Source organism: Pseudorca crassidens, chromosome 15 (genome assembly GCF_039906515.1).
Source record: "Pseudorca crassidens isolate mPseCra1 chromosome 15, mPseCra1.hap1, whole genome shotgun sequence".
NCBI lineage: Eukaryota > Metazoa > Chordata > Mammalia > Artiodactyla > Delphinidae > Pseudorca > Pseudorca crassidens.
The window spans coordinates 29,105,493-29,126,385 of NC_090310.1; the positions used below are offsets into that span (position 1 = coordinate 29,105,493).

Sequence of the window (20,893 nt, forward strand, 5' to 3'; positions counted from 1 at the left end):
AGGATTTGAATAACAATCATCACCATTTATTATTTCAGGTAGATGTGAAAATGATAACCTCTAGCGAAATTCCCTAAACCATCTACAAGGAGAAGCACACCAAGAGTTGCAAAGGTCATGTGTTCTGAGGAGGAAAAGGTGGTGATGGGGAAGAGAAACTACAGGGCTAGTTCCTGGACCATCCACTAGGTGGCACAATAACCTGGATAACTTAGTCGTCACCTGGGGCGTCTGGGGTGTTAGTGGAAAGGGGTGAACTGGAAGGCGGAGAAGCAGCAACTTGCAAAGAGTGGCTGGTAATGGATGAGAGGTCAGCAGTCCCAGCGTCACGGCCCCACTAACCCTCAGTGTCTCAGTCCACTCGGGCTGCAGTAACAAAACACAGCAGACCGGGCGGCTTACAAACAACAGAAATGCGCTGCTCACGGTCTCTGGAGGCCGGCAGACGGAGGTCAGAGCGCCAGCGTGGCCAGGCGAGGGCTGCAGACTCCTCGCTGGGCCCTCACACGGCAGAATGGGACAAGGGAGCTCTCTGGCACCTCTTTTGTGAGGGTTCTGCCCTCGGGACCTAATCACACCTCAAAGGCCCCCATCTCTTAATATCATCACATTGGACATTAGGATTTCAAACTATAAACTTGGGGAGGGGACACATTCAGACTCCAGTACTCAGAGTGAAAAGTGCCCCTGAAAATAAACAAGTCTGGTATGCTCATCCGGAAAACCTAGTGTCCTCACCCAGGAATCCCTTGCTCTATTAAAAAAAAAATGATGAAAATAATTTAAGGCTCTCAGGCCTAGATGCCCACCCCATTACTGGCAGCACTGCATGCCCTGGCTGGGTGATGGTAGAACACTCTTTAGGTCATCTGGACTTGGGAGTCAGGAAGCCTGGGTCCATCACCAGCTTCACCACTTACTCGTCCTAGCAACCCCACCCTGCACACAGTAGATGCTCAATAAATTGAATGACATCCTAGCTGTAAGGCCTCGGACAAGTTATTTAACCTCACTCAGCCTGTTTTCTTAAACAAAAAGAGTGATGTTATCTGCAGGAGGCTGCTGGGGGATTAAATGAGAAAACAGCATTTTAAACGCTTAGGCACAATGCTTGGCACACCCTAAGATCTACTAAAGCATGTTATTATTTAACTAGGTCACATTCTTACACAATATGACTGTTGGCGCCTCCTTTCGACCTCCTCCCCGAGCCACCAGCTCCAAGAGCAGCCAGGATGGACTGTTGGAGTCCCATCCCCCCTTTTCTCCTTTGCCCTCCCAAGTCAGGCAGAACACCCAACGGGGGACCACGCCCCAAGCCAACAACTCACACCGGGGATACAAATGTTAAACAAAAGCGGGAAGAGAGGCTGCCCTGCAGGGAATGCAAAGCCACCCAACCACAAAGGATAATTTTCCAGGTAGAAAAAATGCATTACCATGTTAGCACCTAGTGTTGGCAGAGGGTAAAGAAATGCAGCTGTCATACTCCTGGCAACACACTAACTCAGAACACAAGTGGCTATTGAGAACTAGCCCATAAATATGGCCCAACCTTGCCCTCCTATCCCACAAATTTACCACAAAGGAACGCTTAAGCAGAAAAAAATAATAGCCAATATTCTTAGAGTGCACTTACTAATAGCACTCTTCAATTCTTCCTTACAATGAATGAAGAAACTCACTGGGGAGAAAAACACTCTGGCTGGTGATCCTCCCAAAAAATAACCTAGCAAACTGTAAAAAATCAAGTGATGGAATATTATGCAGCCATCTGTGAACAGAGAATGCTGCCCGCCACTCTAGTTCTACAAGGGTCAAGCCATTGGCAACTGCAGCCGACCCTGCAGTGGAATGCTACCCTGAGGACAATCCAGGATGGAGAAAAACAGGAAGAATTCTGTGCTTTGGATACTGGCCCTAGATAAGATGCATATCTAAGGGATCATTTCGAGGAGCCCAGACGCTTGCATCTTCCCATGCATAGAAAAGCACTAGAATCATTAACTTGAGATGTTTGGTTCTTGCGATTAGCAGTAGTCTCCTGATGTTCAACTACATGCTTTTTTTCCAGCAGAAAACTCCTATATATCCTGACTCCTCCCTTACCCCTTCTGAGCAGTTTCTCAGAGCGACCTCAGAGGCTGCGTCCTGGGCTAGAGTCCTCAGTAACATATCCGAATAAAACAACTCACAACTTTTAGGTTGTGCGTTTTTCTTCAGTCAACACGTTCAACAGGACAACGGGGAGATGAGGGAAAAAAGGGCAACTGTGATATATGTTAAGAGCTGAATACAAAATAAGCACAGCCACAACAGCTAACGTTCATGGCTCTTAACTCTGTGATCTAAGTACTTCTCTAAGCACAGCACGGTTAACCTTCACAACGGCCAGACCATACGAGACAAGTATTCATCGAATCCTTATGTTTAGACAAGGAAACAAGAGCCTGGGAGGTTTAAGAACTTGAACCTGGGCAGCCTGGTTTCAGAGCATGTCCTCCTAAAGCAACAGGCACGCTGTATTCCAACCAGCTACAACTCTGCATGCCCCAAATCCAGGATCGCAAATTCACCTGCAGGAATGGAAAGGACCCCTGAGGCAGAATTACGGGTGTCTGGGTTTACCCGTAACTGTCTTTACTACTCCCCTCAATAACTAGTTTTTCATAACAGGCTTTTGTGTTTTCTTAAGTACCAAAGAGCCTGAAGAGAGAGCAGTAATGGGGGTGGGATCACACATCTTCTCTTGGGCACTAAGTAACAATAATATATGCCCCAAAAGTCTGGGACAAAACCCCTTGCCGTTTCAGAGACATGCAAGGGGGGGAGGCTGCTTGGCAGAGGACTTGTCAATTACCCGCAGCACCAAGGGTTAAGTACACAAGCTCCAGCTCGATGACAGGGCCGAGACAGCCACCTGGCCCGATTATTCAGTGCAGGCCGGGAGCCACTTGGTGGGATGTGAGGGAAACACTCTCCGCTCCAGGGAACAGAGTTGGGGTTCCTCTAACAAGCTCTTCTGGGGTTTGTGAGAGTCGGGCATCTCCTCTGGAGTGCAATCCTACATGCTTCACATGCTGGGATGCAATTCTCATCCTGAACTTGAGATCTCTTGGGACACCACTCCTGGGACACCCGCTGTTATGGACTGAATTGCATCCCTCCCAAATTCATATGTTTTGACTGTATTTGGAGGTAGGACCTTTAAAGAGGTAATTAAAGCATCCTTATAAAAGGAAGAGACACCAGGGATGCATGCTCAAAGAGAGAAGGTCATCAAGCCAGGGAGAGAGGCCTCGCCAGAAACCAAGACTGCCGGCGCCTTGACCTTGGGGGACTTCCAGCCTCCGGAACTATGAGAAATAAATTCCTGTTGTCTAAGCCACCAGTCTGTGGTATTTTGTTACAACAACCCTAGCAAAGGAGCACACCCTGGATACCCAGACAGACTCGCTCTTCTTATTTTTTTGTGATGACACAGGAGGCAGGGGCAGGATGGGGAGGGTACAAGTCAAAACCGCCCACCGCTCAAAATTTCTCAGGATTCTGATCTCTCGTCTGGAACACCCACAGGACAGACAACATTGCTGTCCCCTGAAGGTGTCCTGAAATTTACAGCCACCGCAGAAAACAGAACCCCCTCCCACCATACACACTTATCACCCACAAACCACACCGCTACAGGGTGTCGAGGGTCAAAATGTGGATGTAGTGACATTTTTCTTCAGAGATGCAGGTTGTAAAGTCTGGGTATGCCTCTATTTGCCAAAGATACCAAATAAGAACACCGGATTTACATTTTTAGAAAAGTGTACCACTAAAAACAAGAAAAACAGTCTAAATCCTTGCCATCAACATCACTCCAGTGTGCTCAGAGGCATGTCCTTAGTGAAAACACACAAGCAGGGCCAGCACCCTCCTCAAGGTCAGAAGATGGCTGAGGGAGACCTACAGACCACGGTCTCTGTCGACCCCAAGAGCAGCTGACAAAGAGAATTGTGTCTGAGATGGCGGGACCTCATGCCAGGGTGCAGGAGACCTATGCGGAAGCACAGTGCTAGGTACCACAGGGTGGGGGGAAGTGGCAGTGTGGAGATGCCTGTATCCCTACAAATGGTGCCTAGGATGAGGTGCCCATGAAGCCTGGCCTCCACATCCTCAATTTCGGGGTCTTTAGAGTAGATGCACTTCAGGGCCAGGGTAAAGTCTCACCCCTCTAGGTCAAGGTGTGACCCACGTGAAGAGGCAGCACTGCAGGTGCTAGAAGGACAAGGTATCAACTAACCGTGCGCCAAAGAGAGAACTCCTCTCCCCTTCCCACTCCTTCCGATGATGGCAGGAAAATACCTGGGTGGATTAGCACGGAGATATCTTCTCACGCTTAGACAGGCAACAACATCCAGGCCGAATTACTAACACTGGCTCCTCTTCTTGTCTTTACTTTCACAGTTCCCTGCTATTTAAGTCAACTAAGAGTGGCTCTCCGTTCACAGTAAGCATATAAAAGTCCATTTTTAAATAAAGGCATTCAGGTTTTTTAGGGGCACCCATTCTTAAAAAATGGCAGGGTAGGTAATAGTACAGAGGTAAAAAAATACCTGAAATTTGAAAACCAGTGACCTTAGTGCTCTTCTGGCCCGTGTGTCCCACACACTGGCAGATACAGAAATATCTGCTCAGCTGAACCCGAGGCTGAGACGTACCAGCGTAAACCACATGCCTTGGTTACGCAGTGAGACCACCCAATCCCCACACCCCAACCACACAGCGCCTACTCATTTCCTTCCTCACCCTTGAATCAGAATGCTGGTTGCCCCCCAAACCCCTCTTCCTTCCTTAGCCATGGGTGGGTTTTTTTTTGGCGGGGGGTGGGCAGGTGGACGGATAGGACACACTGCCTCCTTAGCAGCCAGGGGAGGCCTCGGGATGGCTGTTGGCCACACAAGTGGGAACCTGTGTGCACCTTCTAGGAAGGGTCCTTACAGCTTGGGGGAGGGGAGAAGTTTATCTTTTTTGTGTCACAGACCCATTCCGCAGTCTGGTGATGAAGCCCATGGGCCTCTTCTCAGAAAAATGTTTTAAAATACATAAAATAAAACACCCAAGATTACAAAGGAAACTGATTAAATTGAAATAGAATTATGAAAATGTAAAAAGGAAAAGTGACACACTAATATACAGGATTTTTTATCACATTAAAAAACTACTGTATTTTCAAGCAGAAATGACATTGTGAGATTTTTCCATATCACTGTTACAGGTGCCTGTGACTTCTATCAGTGACCAAGTCACCCATTTTGCCAAGGCTACTAAGGGTCCTATGGTTTGCTGCTACTTTCATAATTAAAGAAAATGCAACCTAACTGTTCATGGACAGATAAGTGGATAAAGAAGATGTGGTACACACACACACACACACACACACACACACACACACAATGGAATATTACTCAGCCATAAAAAAGAATGAAATTTTGCCATTGCAGCAACACAGGTGGACCTGGAGGGTACTATGCTTAGTGAAATAAGTCAGACAGAAAAAGACAAATACTGTATGATATCACTTATATGTGGAATCTTAAAAATAAAACAAACAAATTAATATAACAAAACAGAAACAGACATAGATACAGAGAACAAACTAGTGGTTACCAGTGGGGAGAGGAAAGGGGGAGGGGCAAGATGGGGGGAGGGGTAAGCGGTACAAACTTCTATGGATAAAATAAACTACAAGGACATATTGTACAGCACAGAGACTATAGCCAATGTATTACAATAACTTATATGAAGTATAATCTATGAAAATTTTGAATCACTATGTTGTACACCTGAAACTAATAATATTGTAAACAACTACACTTTAATTGAAAAATCAAGTAAAATAATAAAAAATAAATACTGAATTTCAGTCAGAGGTTAGAGAAAAAAGTCGTCATTTCTTCCCCTGTGCAAGTTCAGACCCCTGAATCCTACCTGTGGAAATGGAAGAAGTCTCTCCTTTGCCCCCTCCTCCTTCCTGGTACCTGGGATGAGAATGGGATGGCTGGAGCTAAAACAGCCATTTTGGACTATGAGGCAAGATAGAAGGAGGCCTGGTCTCCAATGACCATGGAGCTACATACCGGCCCAGCCTTCCTACCTCTGGACAGAGCGATGAATTCCTATCACATTAAGCCACAGTTTGCTGGTTTATTCTTTATTACATAAAGCCACTCAAACCTAACCGTAATTGCTGTATCGCTAATACTTTTACTGAGTGGTGAGGTTGCAAACAGTTTGAACCTGATCATTAGCAACCTTCATTCATCTTTGAGAGACACTCTCTCCCTTACCTACAAAAGTGATTCCTCCAGAGCTACAAAGGAAACCCAACTAGAAAGTTCCTCTGTAGCTGACGGCCTTGCAGGAGACAAACCCGGAAACCGTGAACGACAGAAGTTTCCCTCTGCCTCAATCCTGCTCCACCTCTGAAGCACGTCCTTTAGGGCATTCACACACCCAAGTATCATGTTTTACAGCTCAGGGAGCTTACGACCACGCACCACACTCCAAGTCCACGACCAGGCACACACACACCTGACTTCATCCCACACTCTGTAAAGTCCACGGTCACGCAGGAGCAAGCACAAAGGCACTGCCTCGATGTGCAGGCCTAAGAGTCATCCTGGCATCGGCAGAAGCTGCTCAGAAAGTACTTACTAATTGTCATGGACTCTGGCACCGAGGCAGAAGGTAACAGGCTGCTCAGAGGACTTCCTTGGCCTGGAGGACTGGCTTCCACACTGGGAAAGGCAGGCAGAGGGAAGTTATAGTCGGCCACTTAAAACACACCTCCTCACCATTCAAAAACCAGCAGGCATTACGCTTGTTCAGGTTTACGAACTAGAAGGAAGGGAAGGATGCCCTTTGAAATCATAGTCGGTCCTCATTTGTGGGTTCCATAGCTGCAAATTCGCCTACTCCCTGCAGTTTACTTGTAACCCCAAAACTCCCAGCTCTCAGGTATAACATGGTCACGGTGAACACGCACAGAGCGGTCAGAAGGCTGAGTCATGGACGTGCATGCTCCCACCTCATGCCAAACAAGGCAAGCCCTGCCTTCTTTCAACTATCATTCTGTCCTTCTGGCGAGCTATTTAGCACCACATTGTTCACATTCTTGTGCTTTTTGTTGCTGATTTTGCATCTAAAATGGCCCCAAGCTAGTGCTGAAGTGCTGCCTGGTGTTCCTGAAGGCAAGGCTGCGAAGTGCCTGAGGAGAAAATACATGTGTGAGGTGGCCCTTGTTCCCCTAAGGATAGGGCTGTTGGCCTCGAGTTCACCGTAAGTGCATCAACAACATATGTTAAATAAGGTGTCTTTAAACAGGAACTGGCATAAAACATAGGTATGTACTGATCTGTTGACAGATCTGTTGACAAAAATGTTGTGACCAGACACTCCCAGGAACCTAGGAGCAATGGTTCCACCTTGACAGAACACGACCACCACAAATAACGAGAGTTGACTGTGTAGTTACAAAGAATTTGCAACGTGGAAAAACAGCACTTCACATCTGTCATGAAAATGGCAAGACCATAATCCGGTTACCACAGCCACACCCACACACCAGGAGGAAAAGGACCAAAAACATCACCGATGAAATGGAGTTGGGGTTAAGAGTGATGTTGTTTCCTGTACTGCTGCATTTTCCAAATTTTCTAAAATAAACAGCAGAAAGGACTCAGCGTCCTGGATGGACCTGGCGACACCAACCCTTCCTGGTATCGTACTAATCCGGACGAGCCTCCTACAGGGAGTGCCATTCTCAGAGCACAGGGCAAGACCGGAACACCAAGCATGGGTGGAGGTAAACAATGACTCCACTCTGGAGCCAAGGTTGAAAATGCAGAGGCTACACCCTGGGGACACCAATTTAAACCCATGGAGAGAAGAAGGAAAAAGCTGTAAGAGCAACAAGGATCGCGGTGGCGTCAGGGAGCCCTCAGTGTCCATCTCAGCTCTGCCACCAAATGTCCAGTGACTCTGGACAACTCAGCTTTCCCTTGAGATACTTTCATGTGGAAAAAAAGAAAACCAACGTGGTGCTTGCTACTGAATGGCAGACTAAGCACTTCACAGATATATAATATCAAAGTGGTTTAAATATTATGTAATATTACGATTATAAATTGTAATATTGTTATCATTATCAAACAGTAAAATCAAGCAAATTGTGATGGTGGAGGTACCCAGATGTGGTTCCCAAAGTGGAAAAAGTAAACGTGGTATGCAAGTGAAATTTGACACATACCAAGTCTCGGGCCTGAGAGCCCTGGGCACTTCGCACTCTGGGATGTTAGACCAAACCTAAACTAAACTAACGTGAAGTGAGGCCTTGCCCTTCAGTCCCAGCAGGCGCCCACCCATCTTTAAAAAAGAATAGAAGGCAGAGTTGTAAAGAGGACAGTTCAACCCCAGAGGCAGCTTGGGGTCTGAATACTCACCTGTACCGAGGTCCAGGCTCTGGAAGGACGTGGTCATCGGGTCCTGTCCCGTTCTCCAGGCTCCCGAGGGGGGTATCTGCGCACACACAGCAACCACAAAGAGAAAGTCAGGGTTCTGTTCTCGTTTCATTTTCCCCATGAGACAAGGACACAGTGCAGACACTGGCTCACCTGCTAAATCAGTTTACTTACAAATGTTTACCCGTCTGGCACACTGGATTTTCATCTGCTCCCTGTTTCATCTCTTTGGGCCGTAATCTCAGACTTGGTATCAGTCCCTGACCGGAGGCCCTATTTTCCCACTTAACCTTTTTTTTTTCACTGAGTATAGCTGACATACAATAATATCCGTTTCAGGTGTATAGCATAGTGATTCAACATTTATTTACACTACAAATTAATCACCAGGATAAATGTAGTGTTATCTGTCACCGACAAAGTTATTACAATATTATGGACTATATTCCCTACGCTGTACGTTACATCCCATGACATATTTATGAACCTCTTTGATCTGGAGCCACCTGGAATTATGCATGAAGTCCATATCCAGAGCCAACCTCAGAACCAGGGAATAATAAATGAGCTGCTAGATCCGCTCCCACCTGCAGTGTCTGAAGATGGACACACGAGGGCAGCACAGCCCACTGACTGCTGCTTTCTACAGCGCCACTTGCCCTGCATCAAGTGGGAAAGGCATTTGGAAGAAGTGAGGCCGTTATGTCATCTCTAGAAACAACAGGCAAGAGGCACTAAAGACTTTCATAGGTGCATTAGCTGCTGTTCAAGTCACGGAAGGACGCACGTCTCGTTGCCCTAAGTCATCTATCGTGTGACCTCCTCCTCTGCTTACACCTGGTCTGGTCCTGCTCAAGATTCCCCAGCTCTTAAGAGGTTGACCTAAGGGAACCTTAAGGGGTTTTCTCACCTTTCCTTCTACCCCGCTGTCCCCACCAAACTATTCCACTCACTGCTACCTCTTTTAAGAAGTTCACAGAGGGAAGAGAAAGTGTCCAACTCTCTGCCTCCTATTTCTCGCTCCCCAGCATCGTGGTGAGGTCAGGGTACAGGCTCCGCCCACTGGCCTGGGTTCAAGTCCTTGCTCCCCAACTTCAATCCAGCAAGTTACCCAGCCTCTTTGTGACTCGGCTGCCTCCTCTCTGAAATGGGCTGACACTAGTGCCAACCATGCTTTTTTTTTTTACTGGAGTATAGTTGCTTTACAACATTGTGTTAGTTTATACTGCACAGCAAAGTGAATCAGCTATACGTATACATATATGCCCCCTTTTCATACATTTTAATAACGCCCGCCACATAATTTAATTTCACATTTTATTACACATACATTTCGGTGAGAGCGTGCAGTGAGCGGGGGCTGGTATCAGCTCGCCCTGAAACCAAGACCCCTCCCCTCGTCCTCCTAGGAGCTCTCTGCTCTCAGCCTTCAGAACACAGTGGTCCTCCTCCCCTCACTGTCTCTTTCTCTGATTCCTGCGTGAAGGTGTCGCTGGATCACGGCTCCGTGGCCTCTGACGCCCTTGGCAAACCCAGCAAAGGTCCTGGCTCCAGCTCTCGGCTCCATGAAGGTGACAGCTCTCGAGCCCTCACCTCTGGCTAGGCCCTCAATCTTCAATAACTAAACCCACGTTTATAACCGCCCGCCAGAAAGCTCTACTGGGATACCGTACTGGCCTCCCAACTGATCATGACCTTCAAAACCGCTCCCACCTCAGAAGATGGTGGTACCACCCTCCCTCCCATCCCAGAGCTGGTCGGTGCCCAAGACCAGGCAGTCCCACCCAGTCACCTCCCACTCCCTGCTCTCCAGCCACTTCCCCCGCCCCCCAGTTCGAGGGCTCCAGGCCCTCCCTGGGCTCTTCTGCAGCAGGTCCCCTCAGCTCTGCTTCAGCCTCCAATCTAACTCACACACAGCCGTCAGATTCCACTCCCTGAAGCAAAGACAGGACTCCAACTACACAACGCAAATCCACGGGTGGAGTAAAGACCAGCATCACCCACCAGGATTCCGGACACCACGCCTACCCGGCCCAAGTGGATTTCCCGTCATAATACACGACCCTGACCCTGTGCCAGCTGCAGCAGGCCTGATGCACTGGGGCCACAGAGCGATCGCAGACACTGTCGAGGCCCCTCTTCCTCTGCCCCCAGCCAGACGTCATTTTTCCAACTGCCAGACGTCCACTCCCTTCAGCATGCCCATACCCCACCCCGGCACTGATGTGCTCCCCTGAATCCCAGCTGCGGGCCTGGCTCTGACTAGGGTCAGGGTCACACTGGAAGCAAAACAGACATGGTCCTGCCCTCACGTACCTCAAAGGCTAGTGCAGGTAGGGGTTCGGGGACAGGCGTTATCAGGTAATTACACAAATACACAATTTCAGGTGGTACACCGAGGTCGGAGAAGTGGAGACACCTAGGGTTACAATAGAGTGAAACCAAGGCCCGCGCCGCGTGCGGTGTGGTGGGCGGCCGGGCCACGGTGTTCTCTAACGCAGCAGCCCTTGGGCCGCAGCCTAAAGGCAGGAGGAGCTCGAGGGGAGGAGGAAGTGAAAGCTGGCTGGTATGGCCAGGGCAGCAGGCAGAGGGGAAACGGGAGGAGGTGAGGCTGCGGGGTGAGTGGGGGCCGGGTGGGCACAGTGAGGGTTCCGGATTTGGAGCAGGAGAATGAGGCAATCTGATGTACATTCTAAAAAATCACTCTGGCTGCTGAAAGAAGGATGGATGGATGGCAGACAGGGATAGAGAGCTGTTGAGAGGCTATTTTGTACGAGCCCAGTGAGAGAAGGATGAGTTAGAAGAGGGTGGTGGAAGCATTCAGAGGACACTTCGACCATTCATTCCTCCTCCTCTACGTCGGAGGATTAAAATGATGTCGCTGTCCCCTCCCTGCCTGTGGCACTCCCAGGGGACTCGCCTTTAGATCCCCCAAAGCCTGGCAGCGCCCCAACCCCAGACCCAATGGCAGGACTGGGAGAAGTCGGGGAACATTGGACCTGATGGGGAGAGGAAGGGGCCGAGGACCCAAGCTGTCCAGTGAACCAGCTCCGCATTTGCCAAAACCCAACTCCAAGCACAGGCCCTCAGCAAGGAGCAGTAACACTTCCACGTACATAGTCAGCAGGAATGGGTGTTCTGTCCCCCTCAATTTATGATTCTCAGTTGAAAGAAACTTCGGGGACTTTTTCTCCCTGGCGGCTTCAAACAGACGTTGGTAAATGTGCTTTGCTCTGCTCTAGGTAATGACATGCCCGGAGGAACGACTGGATCTAATCCTCCATCTGCCTGTCAGGGTCTCGGTGACCCTGGGCTGGTGTCTCCCTTCTCTGAGCCCCTCCCTAACCCCAAAAATGCAGCCCAAGGCATGGCCCCCCAAACCACAGAGGCGCCTCTCCCAAGGTTCAGAAGGATAATGATCCTGTGTTCAGGGTCCCCTTCTCTGCCGCCTTCTCCCTCCCCAGACTTAGCTACTAAAACATCCAAACTTCCCCGCCACAGGCCTCTCTCCCTTTTTTTTATCCCCTCCCTCTTTCTCTAAATAACCCCCAAGGTAAAGACATGAAATGACTCCCAGGCCAGAAAGAGAAAGGAGATCTGAACGTCACTAAAGTAGGCAAGTGTCAATCAGAAGGGACACTAGTCAAATGGAGTGAAAGAGAAGGAATCTTGGGGAGAAATCTGGCCATGCACGCCCAAGGTTGCCCGTGGAGAGGCCGGGCCGGCAGCCAGGCCAGCCTCAGCACCACCAGCCCGCACACCTCCACGGACATGGGGCGTCAGGCCAGGAGGGACTTGATGCGCTTCGGCACTCCAGCCAGGACACGGCTTCCCCCAGCTGATTCTAGTATCTTCCGGCAGCCCTAGAATAACGCGCCTTCCCGTGCAGTGTTCTCACCATGATGAGTTTGCCCCTCAGGCGGTCACAAGCTTCCATGACTCCTGGCAGCTTTGTTAACAGTAAGTTTAAAAGCTGGCAGACCAGCCCACATGCAGCGCCTCTGGTGAGGACAGTCGAGACCAGCTGGAGCTGGGCTCCCATCACAGTGACTAGGTGAGCCTCTGGGTCTGCGAGGCTGACGGCCCGAGGAGGGACGGTGGGAAATCTGCAGGGGGAGGGGTGGCTCCTGGCGAGGATCCTGGAGGCCAGCCAGAATGCCGCGTTCCGTGACTAAACCCCTGATGCGAATGGCACACAGCCAAGCCCCAGGAGCAGCCTGACACGGCAACGAGCGACAGCTCATGACCCAAACAAAAGGCCGCCCGTGGGGAGCAGGGCAAGGGGAACGGGGAACCAGACCCCGACTCAGATGCCCGAACAAGCACTGGAAAGCCTCCAGCGGTCCCACAGACGAACGTGGGACCACCTACTCTCTGCCAGCCACCACCCCACCCCCCGCCTTCTCAGACATTCTGCTCGCGTCTGCACTGCTGCTGAACGGGCAAGGGCGAGGTGGCCAGACCTCCAACGCGCAGTGGCTCAGACCAAGGCTGGTCACCCGAACGGAAGCAGCTGCAGGGGCCGGCCTGGCCTGCAGACACCAGCTAGGCCCACCGGACCGTCCCTCTCTGGGGTTTCAATCAACACCTGGACAGAAGCTCTAGTTGGTATGGAAGGACACAGCCGAGGCAGTAGTGTTGGCACCTCAGCCAAAGAGGCCAAACAAGAGGGCGGAGAATGATGAGGGAGCAGAGACAGACCCGGAGGGAGAGGAGGTGGGGGCAGATCCCCACAAGGAAGCGTGGGGCACAGAACCAGAATGACAGCAGGACCTCGCCGGGCCCGGAATCCCTCCGTCCCAAAGTCCCAGCTTGCAGCCCACGGGCGCCCGCAAGGCGACCTCACTAGCGCAATGCCTGCAGGAAGCCTGCCTGGGGACTTCACACGTGCCCGGCACCTTGTCCCAGATTAACTCAGGGAGCCGCTGCCACAAGCTTCACAAGGAGGAGGCGTAACAATGCCACAAGCTTCACAAGGAGGAGGCGTAACAATAACCAGCCCTTCCCTCGCGGGCTGTGGTCACGAGTGGATGAGCTGACCCAGATCCATCACCTTACAGTCCTGGACTCACTTCAAGGACTGTCATCACCGCCATCCATACTTTCCAGAAGAGAACAGCCTGGCGGACGTAAGTCACTTAGCCGCACTCTCATTAGCCTCAATTTACACCGGGAACATTGCCTCACAGGGTGGGCACGTGCCTCCCTCAGCAACTTCTAGAACTGGGCCTGAGCTGACCACCTGCCCCAAGACTGCGCCAGTCAGCGTGCCCGCCCTGCCTCGTGCCACAGCTAGTTTGAGTGGGTTTCTGTTCCTGACACAGTGACACAACAACGGTCTATCATCCGGTTCAGAATGTCAACAGCTTCCTGGGCAGTCGGTGGGCCCCGGCCCACGGTTCCCTAAACCTGGGCCTAGGAGGGTGAGAAGGGCACCTACACAAGGGGGCCGAGGCCTCCGTGACACGCTGGTGCTGTGAGGCAGTGACGGCGACCAAGCACTTCACTGCGCCAGGCGCTGCAAACACCTACCCCACCAGGGGAGCCGGGCTCATCCATGCTCCCAGCCTCACCGCCCACCCCCCCAATACCCCCCACCGTGACCTGCTCTAGCTAAAGAAAACAATCACGAACCACAGGCAAGCCTGCTCGACCACAAGGAACAGGTCAGAAATGCTTAGCCACTTTTAAGCAAGCTACTCCCTGACCCCCAAGCACTTGGCTGCAAAGAGCACAAGGACCTTTAGAGCTACGGGTTCTGTGACCTACTCCCTTCTCCTAAGAGGCAAAAATAATGGTCACCATTTGTGATCAGCTTGCATGTGACCAAGTTCAACACATCACTGCCAAGAAGAAAAACAGGCCCCAAGGGCTCCCTGGTGGTTTGTCAACACTCACTCAGGTGAGAGCACCTCAAAATACCCAGGCTCAGCAAGGAGAGCAGCCTCTGTCGCTCCTGAGCTCAACAGGCCCCGACTGCCCTGAGCCCTGGCCTCCGTGCTCTCTCTCCCACTCTCCCACCCCACCACCCGCAGACGTAACCCAGCCACTCCTGCTGCTTCTCGAGCCAGAGCTGTGACAGGAGGAAAGGAGGAATCGGGAGACACCTACCTGCAGGGCCGTAGGAGCCCACGCCACTGACCGGGAAGAGCACATCGGCGTCGCCATGCAGCACGTGCAGTGGAGCCCAGCTGTGCATCTGGGAGAGGCAGGCAGCCCCGTCTAGCGGCCTGCGGGGGGAGAACACAGCTGCACATCAGGGCCGAAAGCCCCAAGGGCCCCGAGTAGTACAGCACCTGATGGGCCTCCACAACCCCCTCTTGGGAACCAGCCAAGCCATGAGGGGGATGAGAACAGAAGCAGGCCCGGGTGGGAGTCGGGAGCCAGCCCTCCGGTGCTCACTCCTTCAGCCCGTGTTTACTGAGCACCTCCTACCTGCCCGGCAGTGCGCACACACTCTGTGCTGGCAAAGAACCAGCCAACAGGGTCCATCCTGCCCTCATGGAGCTTACAGTCTACTGGGGGAAGCAGACATGAGGCATGTAATCCCACAGGAAGGTGTGAAATGGCAGCTCAGGTCTGTGGAGCTGGTCGGGAAGGTGGTGGAAGGCTTCCTTGAAGAAGGGAGGTTTGAGGTGAGGACGGAGGGAAGAGCCAGAGTCACGGGGGCGGGAGGTGGGGGCAGCACATTCTGGTGCTGAAGCAGGAGGAGGCCCCGTGGGCTCCAGGCTCTGAAATGACCTTGGGCTAGGGTCCCTATGCCTCGCTGGTTCTCAAACCCTCACAAGTAAAAGGACAGAACCAGACCGGATGGTGTCTGGGTCCCTTCCAAGAAAGGGGGTCAGCTCAAATATTAACCAGGCTCATATGATCTGTTATACTGCCACCTTATCCACCAAGTACCAAACTAACCTGAGCCGTCTTTGTAACGCCAGGCTGGTCCAGTTAAATTTGAGAAAGTATTTGCCCACTGCAGCATCTGCCTCTGGGCAATCAAGCACCACTGACAAATACCGGGAAGCATCTGTGCAGTACTTGAAAGTTTATAAAATCACGTAGCAAATCAGTTGTAAAGAAGACCAAAGCAGATCATAATCATACCTACTTAATGGAGGGAGGGAGGGAGGGAGGGATGAAGAGGAAGAGGAGGGGGAGGGAGAGGGAGAAGGGGAGGGAGGGGAGGGAGGGGGTAGGAAGACAACTCAAAGAGATCATGCGACTTGTCCAAGTTCATCACTTGGCCAGAATCAAGGCTTCAGCCCAGGTCTTCCAGATCCAATTACAATGAGGTCTCCTGGCCACTGCCCCATCACTGACATGATGTATATAATTCTTCTTTCATTTAGAGCAGGGATTAACAAAATTTTTCTGGAAAGGACCAGATAGTCAGTTTTAGGCTTTGTGGCCATAAGTATACTTCCTTGTTGGTTTTTTGTTTGGTTGGTTTTTGCTTTTTACAACGCTTTAAAAAATGTAACAGCCATTCTCGTCTGGGGGCAGATTTGGCCGGCAGGCTAGTCTGTCAACTACTCTTTTTTTTTTTTTTTTTTTTGCGGTACGCGGGCCTCTCACTGTTGTGCCCTCTCCCGTTGCGGAGCACAGGCTCTGGACGCACAGGCTCAGCGGCCATGGCTCACGGGCCCAGCCGCTCCATGGCATGTGGGACCTTCCCAGACCGGGGCACGAACCCGCGTCCCCTGCATCGGCAGGCAGACTCTCAACCACTGCGCCACCAGGGAAGGCCTGTCAACTCCTCTTTTAAGGCCTGTCTGTAGACATTCTCCTTTGAGCACTCTCGAGCTTTTGGTCGCACGTTTGACACGGAGCAGGACACACATCAGGTAATAACCCTAACAGATTTTTGCCACCTGTGTCATTTAGTCCTGCAGGTAACGCCCAGGACGCGGCACAGAAGAGGAAGCGCCCCCGACCTGTGTGCCCAGCCGCAGAGCCAGGTTCTGGGGTGAACTTGGCTCTGCCTCTACAATCTGTAAAGAACCGCCCGCCCGGGGCTCTGATCCAGCAGCTGGCAACCAAGGGGACTCCCAGACACCCAGAGGTGGCCAGGGGCGCCCCTCGGGACACGGCAGCAAAACCACAGGCCTTTCCCGGCCGCTGCACCAGCTCCAGGCAGGTGGGACTTTCTGTTGTTTCTAAGGGGACATCTTGCCACTTTCCAGCAACACATGCAGAGCGCAAAGTGAAGTCAGGTCCCACCAACTAAGGTTCGGACCCGAGTAAAAGTGGCCAAAGGCCTCCACCTAGAAAAGGAGTTACACTGAAGTGATTCCTAAAGCAGAGACCAATTCAGAATATGGGGTCAGAGTTGGGCTTAGAAACAGAACCGGTGTTGCTTTTCATTAGAAAAGTAAGACACTTATTTTAAAACCTACAAAATGCCATAAAGAGGAGGGGGAAAAATACACCCAAAGCCCCATTACCCAAAACAACTGAGGTAGACACGATTTCCATAGTGTCTTTTTTTTCTTTCTTTCCTCACGTGCTTTCCTTTACGAGGTTGTAATGAAGCTAGATGTAGGTTTTTATATTTTGCTTTTTTCATTCGATATTAACTCATAATTTCATCTTCATACTACTTAGATACTTTTAGATGTCATTTAAGATGTTTCAGATCCGGAACATTAAGATTTAGACTACAAAATATTCCACGGTTAACTGTTCCTCTGTGCTTGCACATTTTCGTCAGGTTCACTGCTTAGCTTTTCTAAATTAGCATGTTGGTATCTAGACGCAGCAAGCTTTTTCCTGAGGCTGGTCCTCAGGGTAGCTTCCCAGCAGTGGAATTACTAAATCAAGGGGGATAAACATTTTTAAGGCTCCTGACATCGTGTCAAACTGTTTTCCCCAAGGGCTGTGGACATGACCAGCGCTCTATCAGGATGACCCTAGCACCAGCCATACCTCATCATTATTCCACAGTTAACGCCTGCTATGTGTCTGGAAGATTCCAACCATTGAGGACACATTGAGAGCAAGCCTTCCAGGCAGGGCGCTCACCCAAGGCTGCCTTTCACCCAGTTCTTTTTTTTTTTTTCTCCCGTTGCGGAGCACAGGCTCCGGACACGCAGGCTCAGCGGCCATGGGTCACGGGCCTAGCCGTTCTGCGGCATGTGGGATCTTCCCGCACTGGGGCACGAACCCGTGTCCCCTGCATTGGCAGGCGGACTCTCAACCACTGCACCACCAGGGAAGCCCACCCAGTTCTCTTTTTAAATCTTGACGAAGATGATGGGCAAAACAGAGTGTTTGGTTTCACTTTGTGTTTGCTTAATTGCTGGTGAAGTGCAAAGTTTTTCATGTTTGTAATTCTTGTTGAACTATATTTTCACCCCACTTTCCTGTTGGTGTCATGGAGCACACATAAAGTGACAGGAAAACCCCTTTCTATAATAAAGATATTATATCCTCTTTTAAGAAAAAACAGAGACTTCCCTGGCGGTCCAATGGTTAAGACTCTGTGCTTCCACTGCAGGGGGCGCGTGTTCGATCCCTGGTTGGGGAACTAAGAACCCGCATGCCACCTGGTGCGGCCAATAAATAAATAAATAAATACTTTAAGAAAAAAACAAAAGCAAGGCCAACACTTATAAATACTGAGGTAGTTAAAAAACTAAAAACAGAACAACCATACGACCAGCAATCCCACTACTGGGCATATACCCTGAGAAAACCATAATTCAACAAGAGTCATGTACCACAATGTTCACTGCAGCTCTATTTACAACAGCCAGGACACGGAAGCAACCTAAGTGTCCATCAACAGATGAATGGATAAAGAAGATGTGGCAGATATATACAATGGAATATTACTCAGCCATAAAAAGAAACGAACTTGAGTTATTTATAGTGAGGTGGATGGACCTAGAGTCTGTCATACAGAGTGAAGTAAGTCAGAAAGGGAAAAATAAATACTGTATGCTAATACATATATATGGAGTCAAAAAATAATGGTTCTGAAGAACCTAGGGGCTGGACAGGAATAAAGACACAGACGTAGAGAATGGACTTGAGGACACGGGGAGGGGGAAGGGTAACCTGGGACGAAGTGAGAGAGTGGCATGGACATATATACACTACCAAATGTAAAATAGATGGCTAGTGGGAAGCAGCTGCATAGCACAGGGAGATCAGCTCGGTGCTTTGTGACCACCTAGAGGGGTGGGATAGGGAGGGTGGGAGGGAGACGCAAGAGGGAGGAGATATGGAGATATATGTATATGTATGGCTGATTCACTTAGTTACAAAGCAGAAACTAACACACCATTGTAAAGCAATGTTAAAAAAAATAAAATACTGAGGTAGGAGGGACAAGATTTTTCCTCAGTCCTCGGACATTTTTCCTCAGTCATCAAAGAAGGGGTTTAACTGCCAGCAAGTAGAGGTGTAAACCTTTGGCCAACAGAGCATCTAAAAGACCATCAGAGCATTCGACTTTGCCAAAGGCCACTGCAACCCACCATGTGCTTCTCCCAGCCTGGCCCCTTTCCTCCCACAAACCTGGCTGTGCTATTAAACTTTTAAAGTTCTGGCCCCTCCAGGATCCTAGACCTTTCACGTGAATATTAGCTTAGAAGCAAAACGAAGGTATTACTCAGTAGGCCATCTCATCATTTCTCTCTCTTTCCCCAAGAGGTTCTGCAGAATGCTGACTCAAGATCCCCTCGTTATGCCAGGGAGTGGCTGTCCATAATCCATAGGGGGCCCAATGGCCTCAAAGGGCCCAGGCCCTGTAAAGGTTACCCTGCACTGTTTTGTGTTTCACACATCACAATGCTGGCAGCTATCCTGGCTCGCAAGCTGGCCTCCCAGCTCCAGCCTCCCCTCAATGTCACCAGTCCAGTAGGAAGAGAAATGACTGTGTTTGAGGCCAAAAAACTGATTCGTGGAGTGAATCAACTCAGAGGTGCACTCACCTACAGAGACAGAGAATGCAAATGGCATTTCCTAAAAGGCCCAGAGGAAGAACTGTAGGCAAGTGTGATGGTTAACTTTATGTGTCAACTTGGCTAGGCCGTGGTACCCAGACATTTGATCAAACATTATTCTTGATGTTTCTGTGCAGGTATTTGTCTTGATGAGATTAAAATTTAAGACAGGAGACTTCGAATAACGCAGATCACCCTCCATAATTTGGGTGGGCCTCATCCAATCAGTTGAAGGCCTTCACAGAAAAAGACTGAGGTTCCCCCAAGGAAGAAGAAATTCTGCCAGCACACTGTCTTCAGACTCAAATTGCAATTCTTCCCTGGGTCTCCAGCCTGCCAGCCTACCTTGCAGATTTTGGACTTGTCAAGTTCCACAATCACATGAGCCAATTCCTTAAGATAAATCTCTCTAGATAAATGCATACATACATACATACGAGAAACACACACACACACACACACACACACACACTATCGGTTCTGTTTTTCTGGAGAACCCTAATATAGCAGGTCACAAGACTGGACGCAGGTACAAAATCATTCGTACACAGTACGCAAGAACAATGCTGGAGGGAAGCTACCCTAACATACTTTAGTAGGAGAAAAAAGCCTTGTGCACGAAAATGTTCATGTCAGAATGGCTGATAACAAAAAGCAAAAACAATGCCAACAACCTAAATACTCAACAACAGGGGAACCGCTAGCAAATCATGACATTGATCTGACAGAGTATCAACCAATCGAGATTCATGGCTGTGTAGAAACATGGAAAATACCTGACAGTATTATAAGCTTTGGAACACAGCCTAACCTTAATTCCAGTTCTTCCCACTGGTTTGACAAATCTTAACTAAAGAAACTCGCCTTTCATCCATCAGGTGGGGTTGGCACCACAAACCCCCCGGGGCAGCTCTAAGTATTGGGATACCGTGAATCTGCAGTTTGCCTCATCGGGCCTGTCCCAGATGATCGACAAGGTAATGCTACTAACATGGATATGCATGTGAATGAGGATGAGAGTAAAAATCAAAGACAAAAACAGGGAAAGTCTCATGAGAAAGAAAAAAAACTCCAGTTCAACACATGGACACGCAAAGCTTCGGGCTAGAGGCACACTGTGCCCCTCCACTGCACCAGGGGTCTCGGGGTCTTCATTTTACACTTTCACGGGCTGGTTTTGAAGCCAGCCGTGACTAGGGTTGCACTGCACACTACAGAGCTCAGGTGAAGAGGTTCCTAGTTTATTCGGCATTAAGAGTAAGACCAAGCACAGGAATTATTACGAGTTACAGTATAACAGCGGCCACAGCTGCCTGCATTCTTTCTTAAAGTGCCAGCACCCGTGCCCAAGGCCCAACACGCAGGGTCCCATTAACTGGACAACAACTCTACAAAGCAGATGCTGTTTTTCTCTAGGTCTCACGTGAGGCCTGAAGCTCT

General features: G+C 49.9%; 1 protein-coding gene across 6 annotated transcripts in view; it reads right to left on the reverse strand.

The window, feature by feature from the left end:
* The window catches only part of SNX29 (sorting nexin 29), a 552,359-nt gene that overhangs the window by 461,273 nt on the left and 70,193 nt on the right, over positions 1-20,893 (reverse strand). For all 6 annotated transcript variants that reach the window (XM_067706614.1, XM_067706617.1, XM_067706618.1 and 3 more), the window contains 3 exons: positions 14,619-14,737; positions 8,490-8,565; positions 6,703-6,785 (listed from right to left, as the gene is read on the reverse strand). In XM_067706614.1, coding sequence (XP_067562715.1) covers positions 6,703-6,785; positions 8,490-8,565; positions 14,619-14,737 — 278 coding nt within the window. The remainder of the gene's footprint in view (positions 1-6,702; positions 6,786-8,489; positions 8,566-14,618; positions 14,738-20,893) is intronic.